Below are 16,159 nucleotides of genomic sequence, written 5' to 3'. Positions count from 1 at the left end.
TGCGGGATTGCCCTGTGTAAGTACACTGTGTAGTTGTTTGACCACATTGCTCCAGCTGAGGCTCGGTGAGTACTCGACCAATTTGTAAAAAATTGTCATTATGAGTTTATTAGACACATACAGTGTGGAAAATAGGGTCCAGGTTGAAAAAAAAAACGAAATTCTCCTTTAATGTGCATTGCCCCTGTTAAATAAACCTGAAATAAATAAATAAATGCAAGCCACCAATCATAGACGACCATACGGCGAACTCCACCAATCGAAGATGTCGTTACATCCCCCCTTAGGATCGTTGGTAATGTAGGCAGATCATGTTTTTTAATGTTTAAAAATAGAAAAAGGATGACATCCTTGATATTTGTGGCTGTACATGAAGATATAACATCGTTCCAAGTCTACATTGGGTGGTTACGACATTATGGCTAATCAAAATAACAATGGGAAATACTCTTCTGGGGCAATGACAGCACGGAAAGTCACGTGACTGTTGAGCTCTATTAGATCAATTCGATAGATGTTTTAAAATATTATTTGTTATTATGGTGCCATATACACGTGGGCATTTTTTTACGTTTTCATCAACGTAAAAAAGAAGCCTCATTAAGCCGCTTTCACGTGAAGCTTTTTAGAAAGTCCCACATCATGTCATCATCTTAAGTCACAGCAGGATGTGAATGAATGGACGTCACATGGTCCTGTGTGAATGGACTTTCTATCTCAATAGCTGAATGTGTGTTGCTTTGTTTTCATGAATGAAACTAAATGCACACTTACATTTACAACAAAATATAGATTTCTGGAGCAAACAGTCAGCAATTTCATTAGGTGCGAAAATACTTACATTTCCTCACACCTGGTTTCAACCTCTCCACTCCACAATGGTCCACACTGGCGGGGAATACACAAAGTACTATCAGCAGATTATCTTGGACATTTAATAACCTTCAATATGAATGAGTTTCCGTACAGTCATAACTGCTGTTAGACAATAAATATTCCTCATCTTCTCAATGTGACAGAGAAAATGGGTGTGTCTCTCAGCCTTCTAGCAGACGTTGCCATACCTGAGAGAGTCCAGTCTCCAGTGTGGATCCTCCAGTCCAGCAGAGATCAGCTTCTCTCCTGAGGCTCCTGGATGATTGTAGCTCAGGTCCAGCTCTCTCAGATGGGAGGGGTTGGAGCTCAGAGCTGATGCCAGAAAAGCACAGCCTTCCTCTGTGACCAGACAGCCTGACAGCCTGCACGTGCACACACACACACACACACACACACACACACACACACACACACACACACACACACACACACACACCACTTTTAGGACTAGAATTCAGCTTTAATTTATTTTGAGAAATCATAGTTTATGTTGTATACTTTTTTCAAGATTTATAATGGGACCCTATGGAGCAGCAACTCCCATAGCAGGCTGTACTTTTTCTTTACAAAATTTGCACATGTTCCTATTATTATTATTATTATTATTATTATTATTATTATTATTATTATTATTATTATTACTGATAATTATTCATTTTTCATGTATTTTTTTTACACTTTCCCCCCGTTTTACACAAGTGCACAGGTGTACCCCAGTGTTTTCTGCAAAAGAGAGCCAAGGTTTAAAACAAGATTCATGTTAGATCATCACAATTTCCTCTGATGTTAGGATGTGATAATGTTCTTGGATCAGTTTGCAGCAGAATCAGAATCAGAATCACTTTTATTGCCACAGTATGCAAGTTACATATGAGGAATTTGTCTTAGTGTCTGTATGCAGCGTAGCGGTCACATCAATCAACTAAAGACAATCACAAAGTTGCAACTGCAATCAAATCGAGTAATATATACAATATGTACATGAGTGGTGAAGTGTTCTGTGGATGATAAATATTAATTTACGTTGAATGTACATGAAATTTACAGGCTACGTTAAATAGGCATTAAATGTGCAGGGAATTTACATGAATTTACAGTAGGAGTTAAACAGTTACAGAATCTTATGAATCCATTTGAGATTTTAGTTCTCAACAATAGAGAGAACAAAGAGGGAAATAATGAAATCTAATAGAAACCAGGAAACAGTTCATATGGGATAGGAAGTAGAGTGACAGGTTGTTACCACAGTCATACGAGCAGATAAAAATCCTCCACAGGTTTGAAATATATTCACTGATGTTACTCTGTAAGTAAACTAGGATTTAAATTGTCATCTGTTGAGCAGTTTGAGGAATCCTGACCTGAGAGCTTCCAGTCTACAGTGTGGACTCCCCAGTCCAGAAGAAAGCAGCTTCAATCCTGAATCTTGTAGCTCGTTGTTACTCAGGTCCAGCTCTCTCAGACTAGAGGACTGGGTGCTGAGAACTGAGGCCAGAGCTTCACAGCTTCTCTCTGACAGCTTACAGCTACTCATCCTGAAGGACATGAAAATATATGAAAATAGTATTATCTTATATTTTAAAGTCAATGTTGTCTGTGATATCTTCTCTGTCTTGAAATAATTACTGCTAATGACATTGATGATCTAAAAGCAGAATTCACAGTGTTATTTGCATGGTGCTGTAGTTCATTGAACTGAGTGCCTCACTACCAATCCAAAATATGCTAGTTTGATTAGAGTCAGAGTCAGAGACTCAGTTTATTTACCATCTGCAGTAGAAACTACATTGGAATTGGGGTGCAAAGAGCTTAAAAACATACATAACAAATCATATCAACTACAGATAAAAACATTTAGATTCTGTATAAAAGAGTAAAATGTAAGATACAAATAAATAAATGAGACATGTGGATAGGTCTGAGTCATCCAGGTCAAGTTTAAAGTCCAGGATTAAAGTCCACAATAATAAAGTGCCTATGCATAGAATCAGTATTGCATGGTCAGATAACAGTATAAGACATCTTATCCAAATGAAAAGCAATAGAAAAAAGAGCATGGTCTAGGTAGTCTAGAGTGCATAGATCTAACATTTGGAATTGTGATCGTTCAGAATGTGCACTGCACTTGGGAACCTTTGCAGATTCAGTAATATTGAACCGAGAGAGTTTCGAAAGCAGGGACCTTAGTTTGGAGAAATATGTCAAATTATTTGAGGAAAACTGAATGGATCTTACCTGAGAGTCTCGAGTCTACAGTGTGGACTCTCCAGGCCAGCAGAGAGCAGTGTCATTCCTGAATCTTGAAGGTTGTTGTTACTCAGGTCGAGCTCTCTCAGACTAGAGGACTGGGAGCTGACAACTGAGGCCAGAGCTTTACAGCTTCTCTCTGACAGCTGACAGACACTCAGCCTGAAAGACATGAAAATATATGAAAAAAGTCCAACCCAACAACCTCCGCTGCATTTCCAACGCTAATTTGAAGATGTTGGTTAATGTCGGTTGAAATGTAGACTTTGGAAATGCTGGGAATTGAACCCTACTATCCGGCGTCAAAAGCAAATGTATACACCCTCCATCACCTCCGACCACGGTGCCCTTACTTCACACCATGCCATTTCAATAGAAGGATGTTGTTATTTACATGACCGCTAGAGGTCGCTTAATTTTAAAACGGAATTATAGGTCATAAAATCTGCTGATACAAACAACCTATGTGGTTGTTTTTTTGGGGAGAGGGCAGCCTTGAAAAGATGATTCTCTTATATTTGAATGTCAACTAGTGGACCACTGGGAGTTAGAATCCCCCCCCCCCATCCCATCCCATGGTCTGGAACACAGTGGTCTCCAAAGCCTCCGGGACACACCCAAATTCACCATAAATCACTTAGGGATGGGCAACGAATTTAGTATTTTCGAAAAATCTTTTTTATTATCAAGATTGACTTTTATTATTGAAAGTCGAAAGTTGTTTTTTTATTTGATTATTTATCATTTTTATTTTTACTGAAAAAATCAGTTTAGTCTTACCTGAGTGTTTCCAGTGTACATCGTGGACTCTCCAGTCCAGCAGAGAGCCGATTCAATCCTGAATCTTTGAGGTGATTGTGACTCAGGTCCAGCTCTCTCAGACTAGAGGACTGTGAGCTGAGAACTGAGGCCAGCTGCAGAGCTCCACAGCTTCCCTCTGACAGCTTGCAGCCACTTAGCCTGAAGGACATGAAAATATATTAAAATATTCTTATCTTATATTTTAATGTTGTCAATGATTTTTCTTTCAAATAATTACTGCTAATCCATGGTTACTACAGGCAGGGTGCTGTTGAACTACAATACCATGTGCACACAGCTAAAGTGCAGGAATGGTTCCACACGGGGAAAACTGGTGACAATTAGTGACGGTGCTTGTGCACATACAGGATTACGCATGCCGGTGCCACTGATGCTGGGAGTGCATAACTTTTATATAATGGAACATCCATTACATTCAAGGCAAATGAGTTCCCACAATGTTGATTAAGCCTAGTGCCACATACGATACTGTATTTCACAGTCGACCAGAGTTTTCAATCTGTTGTCTGTGGCGACATTCCCATGCTGGCCTGGAGCATATGCTCATCAGAGACTTCCGGTCATCCGAGCTGGCTAATTTCACCTTCTGCTAACTTGGGATGGGAATAAATATTTCAGTCTGCATCTCTTCTAGACTTTCCAAATGTTATCGTACCGGAATTCTGAAGTGTAGCAAGTCAAGAAACATTAAGTTTTTCACAGGATCTCATACAGTACTTACTTATCTAAGGGTCTTACGTACATGTGTATGAGGAGGGGCATAATTTGTGCTCATAACATGTATAACTAATGTTACTTGCTAGTCTAACCAGAGATGATGAACAGTGCAGCCACAGCCACACTGCAGCCCAGAGGGAGTGTTTGTAATTTACCCCAGTGCGCGCTGAAATTGGCATGAGCAGGTGGGGTTTTTTCTTTCATTTCTCCCTCCATAACGGTGTTACCGGTGGGCATGCTATGTAATAGGTGTATGCCCCACCACCATGTAACACCGACTACCACGGGAGGCCTAGTTTGAAGTATTGTACTTTATTACATTTTAAATTGCTTCAGAGTACAGAATAAAATACATCCAAAGTTTCTATTAACGGGGCACTAAAAACTGTCCAATTTATTAGTGGCCCTCGCTAACTGCCATTGTTGCCAACTTGTTTCCAAGGAAAGTAACTACTGGCTGCTCAAAAAGTTGCTAGAAGTTGTCAGATGACATCATCACAATGGAGGGAGGGGGACTACGTTGTGTCTGGGAAGCGCTGTGATAATCAAACCTCCCTGGAGGACAAGCAAGAGCAAACCGGCATCAGCCGTACCTAGTCTCACGTGGTCAAACAGAACGTCTTACAGCCCGAACACACCATACGCCGAAGCAACGCTGAAGCAATGATGAAGCTACGCAGCACGGAGGCAGTTTAATTTCAGCGTCCTTGTTAACAAGGCGACACCAATCACACCAGCCGCACGCGACACCATGCTGAAGCTACGCTGCACGCGTGCTGCAGCCATAGTTTCTGCTTCTGTTCTATTTTTTCAAGTGTGCAGCGTGCTACACCCGAGCTGCCAGGCATGAAGTCAATGCAAGTTGAGGAAAAGAGAGTGCTTCTGGTCTGAATGGCAAGGGTCCTGCTGGAAGCTTCCATGAAGCACTGCTTCAACGCTGCTTCTGAGAAGTCTATGTGAACCAAGCCTTAGGTCAGCATGCTTCCAGCGGTGGAGGGTCTGAGTCACAAGTCAGCATTTCCGGGTTCCGCAGACATGAAATGTGTGGCGAAATCTGATTGGCTGGGCTGCTATGGAAGTTGGTTGGTCAATTCATATATCTTTCATGCCTATTTTGTTTGACAGTCAGTCAGACAGCAACATTACATTACATTACATTAGGTAATTTGGCAGACACTTTTATCCAAAGCGACTTACAATAGGCTCTTTCACACCGGCCTTGAAAGCCGAAAAATGCACGGAAAATAGGATTAGCGCCTCCGATGTGAAAGTCGTGAACGCGCTTTGGTGGACAATTGTTTTACGCCTTTTATCCCGCAACGGGAGGTAGTAACAGCGCCGGGTTACCTGGCAACCCGCCTCCACTTGAAAGGTCGTCGCAGCGAGCCGGAAAAGGTGCGAATGGTCTGCTCATTCATAAAAAAATTACAGGGGAAATCACCTCATGTATCAAGAAAGTGCACGAGTGAAAGTAAAAAAAGTAGCCTATACAATCATGACTGCAGGGACGCCAGGAGGAATGCTCCGTGCGGTTAAGCTCTATGCTCAAACAATGTTGACATTAGTAGGTAGGCTACAATTAACGGATATAATAATAAGCTTCAGAGGGCTATAGCTGTCTGTGGCGAGTTGGTCTGAGGTTATTCCCTCTCGAAATCAGCTCTGTGCATTCCCTTACAAAAACTATAAATGTGCATTTATAGCCTATACAGATGCAGCCAGCCAAACTGAGACCACTGCCCCGCGACTGTCCTGCGCGCAACGTGCGGCAGTGCTGCGGTGGGAATATTTTTTTTTCACCTTGGAAGTCCACTTCTGTTTTCACCCACCAGGAGGCGCAAAAACACACCGTCTGATTAGCTTTCTGAAAGACTGACTTCGCCCTGTGATTCGCCTGCCTCTCAGAGCAGTCCACCGTCAGTAGCCTAGTACACAGTACACAGGAAAAACTGGAGGGTATTTTTCCCAGAGTAAATATTATTTTCCTCTCAAATAGTAATATTTAATCCTTTTGGAGCATAATTATTACCTGCAGGCAATAGAGTGAGCGCAGAGTTCCAGACAAAATTATATTGGAGTAAACAGCATGGTCACGCCTACTAACGCCCACTTTATTTCCGATTCGGTCGCCATTTTTCTCCCCCTATAGCCTACAGTAGCGTTAATATGACGGACATAATTAAGCAGTTGGGAAGCCCTTTTCTTCACTTGATGGATCAAATGCCAGGTAAGTTTATTACTATTGATTAACATGTGTCAGGTTAAACTGATTTGCAACATTACAGGTAGTAGTAGTTACCTACATGTAATGCTAGCCATCTGTTGAACAGGCTGGGCTGATAACATGCTAACGCTACGTTAGCATGCTAACGCTACATTAGCATCGGACTGACTAATTAAACCTCTTTGTAGTGGTTTATCGACAGTAAGTTATTAACGCCAGGTGGGTCGGTGCAACACGAGTATTAAATTGCTAGCGGACTTTGAGACACGTGTGTTTTGCTCTGAACAGAGCGTGGGTAGGCGACTTTTGTTGCAGTTTTGTCACGTGTGGTTGACTGAGTCTATTACAGAGGACTGTAGGGTGACAGTTTTACTAGCGGCAGATGGACATAAACGTTAATTTGACACACTGGTCGGTCCAACGCCTGAACGGAGAACTGCACTGGGTTGACTAACGTTTTACTAACGTTAATGCCCACTGCAGCTGTGTCTTAAGTTAGGGTGTAAAGTCCACACTAACTGCTACGTTCAAACTAGCTTACGTTTCAACTTACTGGTGCAACCCACTGCAGAAGCGTGTATTGCATGGTGTACACAGCACTGTGGTTCCCAACCTTTTTTGTCTTATGTACCCCTTGAGCTGTTTTTCCATGACAATAGTACCCCTCACTCATGCGTGTTGATGATTACATACAAGTAAATCTATACAAAATATATGTTTCACTGAACTGCCGGTGTTTGGGCTTTTTAGTTGTTGTTTTTTGCCATTATCAGTAGCAGAACAGTGTAGCAGTTGACACTTGCCAGCAGAACTAGTTGCGGAACACACATCACATTTTAACAATGGGCTTATGAAATGACTTGGAATATATATATATTTATTTATCATTTTGGAGGTAAAATGTATTCCCCAATCATTCCAAGTACCCCCTGCAAGCTGCTCAAGTACCCCTAGTAGGTACAGTACTGTATGTGAACGGAAACGCACTCAACACACATTGGAGGTGGAACTAGAGATAGTGCTTTTGTAATACGACTGTAATTGTAACACTCCTCATAATGCACAAGTTGTACTGTATATCTTAACTAGTAACTGTTAAAATGACTAAATTGCTGTGTATATTTGTGATAATGCAATTGAAATGATCATTTATTAATTTATTTGCCATCAAGGATGCAGGCTGTACGAGAGAAGTTCCAAGAGCGCCAGAAGTGGCAGGAAGGCACGCTGTACAGGAAGCTGGGAAAAATGGTAGGGCTGTCCCAGAGTCTATTTTTCAAATACAAATAGACTCTCGGTTCCCAGATTGATTCAAACCTAATATTTTGAATGCATTCCCCCCGGCTGGAGAAGCCGGATATAAGCTCTTATTCTAACAGCTGGAACACAGTGTCTGCGTGAGCAGTGCGTGTGCGCTGCAGAACTGTTTTTAATTTTGGCCCGCATGTAAACAGGTATATCTTGTCTGCAGATTGAGCAGGATTTCACTCTGATGTCTCAGAGACGGAGAGAAGCCAGAGCAAGCCGCCGAAAGACAGCACGCAGCAGCCGACAGAGCCAGCCACGTCCCCGCCGACAGCAGAGGAGGAGCAGTGAACCGACACACACTACATCTACTGGCCTCATTGCCGTTACTGGGAAAGGCCAAAAAACTACTGATTTCTTTTGCACATACTGTAATCTGACACATATCTGAGAACTGTAAACCGTTTTGCAGGCATTCATTTAGTTTGACAGTTATTGAGAGTTGATTTGAATGAAGTTGTGGGCCATGCACTAATTACACACATTCCACATGAACTCAGAATCAACTCTCAATAACTGTCAAACTAACTGAATGTCTGCAAAACTGTTTACAGCCAAATAAATCAGCATTGTTTTTTGGTGGACTGTCACCTTAACCAAGTTGTTTTACTTGTCTAAACATAACCAGACAGACTATTTTAGGTTTTTACAAATAAGACACTTCCTATATAGCCACGAAGCTCTCGAAAATATCAAATCCCCTAGGGCAATAGAAACGCTGTTGATCAGTCTCCAAATTAATAACTCAGTGGACAAACCCATATCCAGCATGTAAAGTGGAATGGTAAAATGGACTGCATTTATATAGCGCTTTTATCCAAAGCCTGCTCTACCGCCTGAGCCACAGCCGCCCCTGCATGTACACGTCGTTTTTAACAATGGAACAGACGAACTCTTGTTACTTTTCACATACAGTATAGTCACGCCGAGGGACTTCACAAATAGTCAACATAAGACGCTTTGGATATGTCACATTCATAAATTTATGTCACCTGAAAGAAGAATATTTTTGTGTTTCTACATTGTTTTTCAGAGCCTGCCTGTAAGCAGTGTCGTCCAAAGCAAAAAGAGTGGCAAGATGGTCTCAAAGCTCTGAGGGAGCGGACGGCGGCGGAGCGGAGACGGAGCCAGAGCGCTGTGGGTCAGCGGATCGCCTGAACGCTGCTGCGGTACTGTGGGCGGCTGGTCGGACCCCGCCCGGGCGTGGAGGACACGTCGGCCTGGCTGGCGTCAGCCAAGCACCTCTTACAAGATAGAAAATATACCAGGGACCCCCTCATTCTGATTTGTGATTTTGGGCTAAGCTTAATTGTTTCCACGGTAACATGCTTGACTTTTAAATTGATAGGTTTGTTAGATTAGAATGTAATCCATGAACAATTTTAGATTTAAAGCATACAATATTTTCATTGAACTATGAAGCTTTTGCAACAACAGAACTTTTTTTTTTTTTTTCCCTGAAAACTTTTTAACCAATAAATGGTATTTATATTTGGGAAAAGCTGCTTCTATCTCTGTCCTTGGGTATTTTAAACTGCTCTCCCTTGTGCCGAACCTCCATTGTATATTTGAGTCTATTAAGTTCCTAGGCTCTAGCCAAAAAAAACCTAGGTGGCGTTGTCAGCAAACACCACTAAACCAGGCCACACGTTCAGTTCTGCTGAAGTGGGCAGGAAATCAACCCACAGATCCTTTTGATTGTACAAATGTGACCGTTTTGACAGAACTATGGTGTGATGATGCATGTTTTAGCACTGTGTGAATTTGGTCACTTTTCGTATGTGATCTTTCAGAAGATGCCAAACGATTTCGATTGGATTCAAATCAGGAAAGTCTATATTAAGTGAAATCTAATTCTGTGCTGTGTGTGCGTGCCCTTTGTGCGGGGGGGGGGGGGAGGGGGGGGGGGGGTGAGTGATGCATCTAATTAGCTGATCACTGTATGCTGTTAGAATAGCAGTCAAACCGGTTCTGAAAGGTAACAGTTGTCCTGCTTCCCCCCACAAATTTCATTCTTGAGGCTGGCAAGAGGTCCATGTAAATTAACCACTCAACAGTTGATGTCGCAATGTGCATGCACGTGGTCTAAATACGCTGCGCTGATTTGCTCAATGGATTTTTCGGCTTCCGCAAACAAACAGCTGTGGTGCTTGTTGCTTGTTGTCTTGGAAACATGAACTTTGAGCGCTTCCTGAATGGGTCAACCAAGGAGCAGGCAAAAGTGGCTTTGCATGTTTTGTTTTGTTCTAAGTTGTAAACAAAGGAAACAGACTGCACACTCATAACTCCTATGCAAGCAAATGTCTGTTTAAATGAATTGTGTATGATTTTTTTTTGCAGGAACACTGACAATATCAGATGGTAGTGGGCAGGAAATCAACCCACAGATCCTTTTGATTGTACAAATGTGACCGTTTTGACAGAACTTGGTGTGATGATGCATGTTTTAGCACTGTGTGTGTGAATTTATGGCACTTTTTCTGGGTTTAGAAAGCTTCTTCTGTGACAAAGCATTTGATATACAGATGTCATAAGAGTTGTGACGATTCAAGCTCATTTATTGTTCCATATTAACTAAGGGTTAAGTAACAATGACAGAGCTTTAAAGACATTGGAATATCTATCAATGGCTGATGTTAGATAATCTATAATCCTCTAACAGCCTGGAAATATATTTGGCAGATAACATACAACAGCGTAGTCACTATAATGTACATGTAAGAGTGACCCGATACAGTAAGCTGGTCATTCTGAAGACACCTCAAAACCTACTTCGATACTTGATATCTGAAAGTCTATGAACCTAGATCAGGGGTGGGAAACATTTTTTTCCAGAGGGCCATACTGACTTACATATAAAGTAAGCAAAGCACATTGGACTGATAACTGCCAACACTCCTGATTTTTGTGCGGGTCTCTCTCTCTCCCGCTGTGATTGGTAATTTCTCCTGTTAATCTCCTGATATCATAGTGATACAAATCAAATGGATGTAGCAGATTAGATTTATTAATGTGATGCTGTCTTTTATTGACTTTTTGTGGGTGGTTCTGTTTTCCTTTGAGGACGTTGGATGCCGCATTTTGCCCACGTGTGTTATATACCTGCATAGAAAACAGAAGAAGTCACTTTTTAATCTCATACACTGCAGTGTTTAGCAGAGCCCTGCCCAGTGCCCACAGAAGTTTACTTAAACTCTATAATTATTTTATCTTCATTTATCTACAGACCAACATTTACAGTATAGATTCTCTTTCACATTTGACCTATTTCCCTGAGTTGGATTAATAAAGTTGTTGATCAATTGATTGACTGACTGAATGATGGTGGTTCATGTACTGTATGCATAGGCTAGTGACAATGAATAGATACCAGGGAAGAAATCAAACTAGGCTACTCATACAGTAAATCCTCCTATTTCAGGGTGAAAAGTTTGGCTGTCAGCTAAAGGTGACTAGTCGGTATTAATACAGTATTGTGACTGTATTGTGACTAGCTTTTCGGATGTTAGGTAGTAAAGATCTGAATGTATATCAACCTAAAAGCTAACATCTCCCCACTGTCATAACGAGATGGGTCCATGCTACTGTAACGTTATATCAATTCGAGAAAAACTAGCTACTGTACAGTAGTTAGAAATGGCTGCAGGCCAATTCTAGATTCTATTCACAGATCGTAGTGTTTGCTAGCTAGCTAGCGCTAAGCTAACACTGATTCAATGTCACCATACAATATGCTTGAACCAAATTAAAACTTAACGCCCACACGTATAGTGACGCAGCTGCAGCTATCATGTTGTTTTGTTTAGTGTACTGTACAATAACGTAACGAACTCTGATAGGGCACATACTGTAGGTTGGCGTTAACCAGACAGTATATAACGCATCCGAGATATAAACGTTATGAATATAGCCACGTTATAAACAAACTAACGCTGGTGATCCGTATGGAAACATTGTTACTCGAAATGGTTAAAAGTTATATCAATTTGGTCATTCTGTAGCATTTTACTGCCATATAACATAACTAGCAGCTATGTTAGTAAGCCACATAGGACAACTAGCGCTGAACCGGAAGAACAAATACGTTTGCGTGGACTGTGACCCCGCAGCTTGAAACTGCTGCAACAGTGAGAGACACATTATGGACTATGAGGGCCCCTAGTGGTTGAATGCCATTATTCACATCTCAAACCATCTCAAAAACGTCACCGCATCGTCAAGCACAAAGTAATGAAAAAAATCTGTCACGACGGGAGTGGCTGCATCTGTACTATTCCCCCGACGAACGTTATGCAGACTGCAGCTGTTTGATATGCGGGCGGTCGTGTATCGTTCCAATTTTAGCAGGACACCATATCGATCTGCCCGCCCACCATGCGAGTGCACTATCCTCCCTGCTCAGCGGACTAGGAGGGAAGTCTTGTTGAATGAATTCGTTCATCATACAGTAGCCTAGGCTACACTAACCTATGAAAATATACATTTGGGCTAGGAGGAGCAGGAAATCCCTCCGCTCGCCTTTCAATCCGGGAGGAGGGGATTTCACCTGAAAGTACACAGCAGCACGGTAATGTGGCCGTGCTGCTTGGCTCTGTGTGAAAGCAATTTCTGTGGCGAGGCGGCTGGCTTTACGGGACTCCTAAACGGCAATTTTTGCGCGATCTGTGTGTGAAAGAGCCTAATAACACATTTTTGTCAGCAATAGAGCAATCAACTATGGAGCACAGTTGAGTCCCAGATGGAGCCTGAAAAGGTGTGTCTTTAGTCTTTTCCGAAAGATCGGCAGTGATTCAGCTGTCCTGACCGAAGGTGGAAGCTCGTTCCACCATTGAGGTGCCAGGGACGAGAAGAGTCGAGATCGCGATGAGCGACTTTTGAGCCCCCGTAGCGAAGGAGGGGCGAGGCGACCTGCACTGGTGGAGGAGCGAAGGGAGCGCTGAGAGGTTTGGAACCTGACCATAGATTGCAGGTACAGGGGAGCTGACTGGTGTACTGCCCTGTAGGCCAGTACCAGTGTCTTGAATTTGATGCGAGCCGAGATGGGAAGCCAGTGGAGGTTCTGGAAGAGGGGAGTGACATGAGAGAATTTGGGTTGGTTGAATACCATATGGGCTGCAGCGTTCTGAATGAGCTGAAGCGGTCGGATGTCGGTGGCAGGTAGGCCGGCCAGGAGCACGTTGCAGTAGTCCAGGCGAGAGATGATAAGTGACTGGACCAGGAGTTGAGTCGTTTCTCTTGTGAGAAAGGGATGGATTTTGTGGATGTTGTAGAGGGAGAACCTACAGGAGCGTGCTGTCGCAGCTATGTTGGCTGAGCAAGACAGCTGGTTGTCAAGGATCACCAACAAGGTTCAAGCAACCCCCCTCGTTGCTTGAACCCCAAGATTCAAGCAACGTTTTTGGTTTTTGGTCAGTTTTTGGTACACTTGCACTATTTGGAAAGGTTTTAAACAGCCATTTTGATACAATTGCACAGTTGTTAATGCTAGATTGTAAAGGCTACATATCGAAAGACACTGTTTTGCTTTTAGTTTATATAAAAAGAAACCTACCTCCATTTTTTTTAACACTTGCACTACTTGGAAAGTAAAAAAGAGTTCTAAAGAGCTGTCTTAAAGTGTGTTTTTGTCCTTCCCTGCTAAAACATTGTAATTTCTATTCACATTTTATCAACCTTGACCACTAGTGCTTCTTCCCACTAGGGGAGCTGTGAAAACCATAGTTAACTGTTAATAAGTGCATAATAAAGGATTTATTAACCTTAATAAGGCACTGTTCTTGCTTTAGATCCAGTATCTACAAAAAGCATAATAAGTGCATAATACATTGATTTATTAACCCTATAATAAGGCACTGTTCTCGCTTTAGATCCGGTACCTGCAAAAAGCATAGTTAACTGATAATAACTGCATAGTTAATTGCTAATAAGGTAATAACAAACTATTTATTAAGCTTAATAAAGTATCAAAATTAGCTAGTAAAGGTGGTTATAAAGTGCTTATAAATGTCTCATAAGCTACCAATAAATACGTTTATAATACAATTATTAACACTTATATAGTCTTAAATAGTGTTAATAAGCACCTTATAAGAGCATTAGTACCTAACCCTAACCCTAACGCTAGAACCTTAATATAAAGCCTTACCTTGTTGGGTGTTGTAGATTTGTATAACTTGTATATTTTAGCCTATTTGTCTTGTTGTGATGTTTCCAAGGGACTACAGATGCAAATAGGCTTCCAGCTCTAATCTGCTATGGTGCATCAAATGGCAACATTTATGTTTGAACCGTACACTGTCCCTTTCAAATAAATACATGAAATAAATAAATAGACGCCAGGCCCAGAGCTGAGAGAGCTTCTGTTGTAAAAATGTAAAGAACAAACTAACTGTTAAAAAGGCCATCCTCTTTACATCCCCATGCTAATGGTACAGCCCATTTCTGCAGTTGGTATGGTCCGTTTCATCGTTTCAGTTTTGTGTTGCATCATCTCACCAGTTGAATGTGCGGAGCAAGTTCGCTCCTAGTTGTCCTGCAACAGCAGCTCATCCTTTACCCAGTTGGTGTGCGTACATATAAAGTAAGTAAGCAAGCAAGCCCATAATGTTTACAGTCGGGTATTGTGTATATAATATGATTCTGTAAAGTTTAGTAACCTCAGGAGAGCAATTTTCTGTTTATCTCTGTAGTGTAATTTCCTCGTGGTTGCTCTGGCTAATTAGCCTATTATGTGCGCAGCACAATGCTAATCAGACTCATGGTGCAGGCTGCTAGCCGATTTCACCCCCTATTATCTATAAACCCACTACCTTATTATCATTCTCACTAATAGGACCTTCATCATTCATTAGTTTATGGGCATTCTATATTTGGGTTGAGCAACTATTTGAATTTACCTTACATTTGTAATTTGTGCATCCTATAATATGTGTATATGTGCATTCCGTCTAAAGAGCATGTTGAAACCTGTAAATGAGCATAGTTTAAGCTCACATTTCGGGGCAGTATTGATTATATATGTTAAATGCTCAATTGTGTTATGGGAATTGCTGGTATTAGATACTAGTAATTATCTGTTTGTTTCTGTACTGCAAACAAAGTTCCATACTGAAATGGACCACAAGGTGGCTACCTTGTGGTCCATTTGAGTATGGAACTTTGTTCGTAGTTATATAGCTCAATTGTTTGGTCACTCAATCCATTTGAGTTATTCATGTTTCTATTGTTTATTCGTTTCTTAGGAAACCACACCTAAAGTAATACCTGTATGCAGGACTACGGAAACACCCGTGTTGAATAAAAGGACTAAACCTTCTTTCTTGGACTTTTGATCCTGACCGATCACATGGTGGGCTAGTGACTCTGATCCGGCACATAAGCAGCAGTTTATTGGAATAGCCTCAGTCAGTTATTCCTTTTTTTCATGATGGTGCATCAAATGGCGACATTTATGTTTGAACCGTACACTGTCCCTTTCAAATAAATACATTAAATAAATGAATAAATAAATAGACGCCAGGCGCTGAGAGAGCTTCTGTTGTAAAAATGTAAAGAACAAACTTCCTCATTTCAACCCAATTAAAGTGTTCAAGTGAAATCAACTCATTTGTTTATATTAAGTAGCAGCAGTGACAGATACACAGCTCACCTTGACTAGCTTATTCAGAGAACAGGGCGCTACGTTACAGCGTTGCAATTTCCACACTGTGGCAAGCCTAGAAAAAATACTATGAGCCGCAGTGCTGAGACGTGTTTGTGATTATGTTTGTTACTGTTTGTTCCTCTGGCTGTAGTGTGTTGCCTGCTGTGTGTCACAGCGCTGCTGTTGTCTGATATTCAATATATATATTTCTTTAATTTTGTGTACCCCCCCCTTCCGTAGAAGCTTAGATTTTGTTCAAATTCATCTCACTGGAGCTTCAAAGCCCTAAATATCATAGCCCTAGCTACAGGCAACTTTTCAAATTT

The 16,159-nt window shown here is 41.5% G+C and overlaps 1 protein-coding gene across 1 annotated transcript in view; it reads right to left on the bottom strand.

The window, feature by feature from the left end:
• LOC310777689 (NACHT, LRR and PYD domains-containing protein 3-like) overlaps nucleotides 1–16,159 on the bottom strand; it is a 37,228-nt gene that overhangs the window by 5,107 nt on the left and 15,962 nt on the right. The window contains exons 8-11 of the mRNA XM_083638067.1: nucleotides 3,904–4,083; nucleotides 3,112–3,285; nucleotides 1,065–1,238; nucleotides 842–888 (exon numbers count right to left, since the gene is read on the bottom strand). Of these exons, the coding sequence (XP_083494193.1) occupies nucleotides 842–888; nucleotides 1,065–1,238; nucleotides 3,112–3,285; nucleotides 3,904–4,083 (575 nt within the window). The remainder of the gene's footprint in view (nucleotides 1–841; nucleotides 889–1,064; nucleotides 1,239–3,111; nucleotides 3,286–3,903; nucleotides 4,084–16,159) is intronic.

Source organism: Poromitra crassiceps (assembly GCF_964638095.1).
Source record: "Poromitra crassiceps genome assembly, chromosome: 6".
NCBI lineage: Eukaryota > Metazoa > Chordata > Actinopteri > Beryciformes > Melamphaidae > Poromitra > Poromitra crassiceps.
The sequence above is the reverse complement of the archived record's forward strand: the minus strand, read 5'-3'. Positions and strand labels throughout refer to the sequence as shown.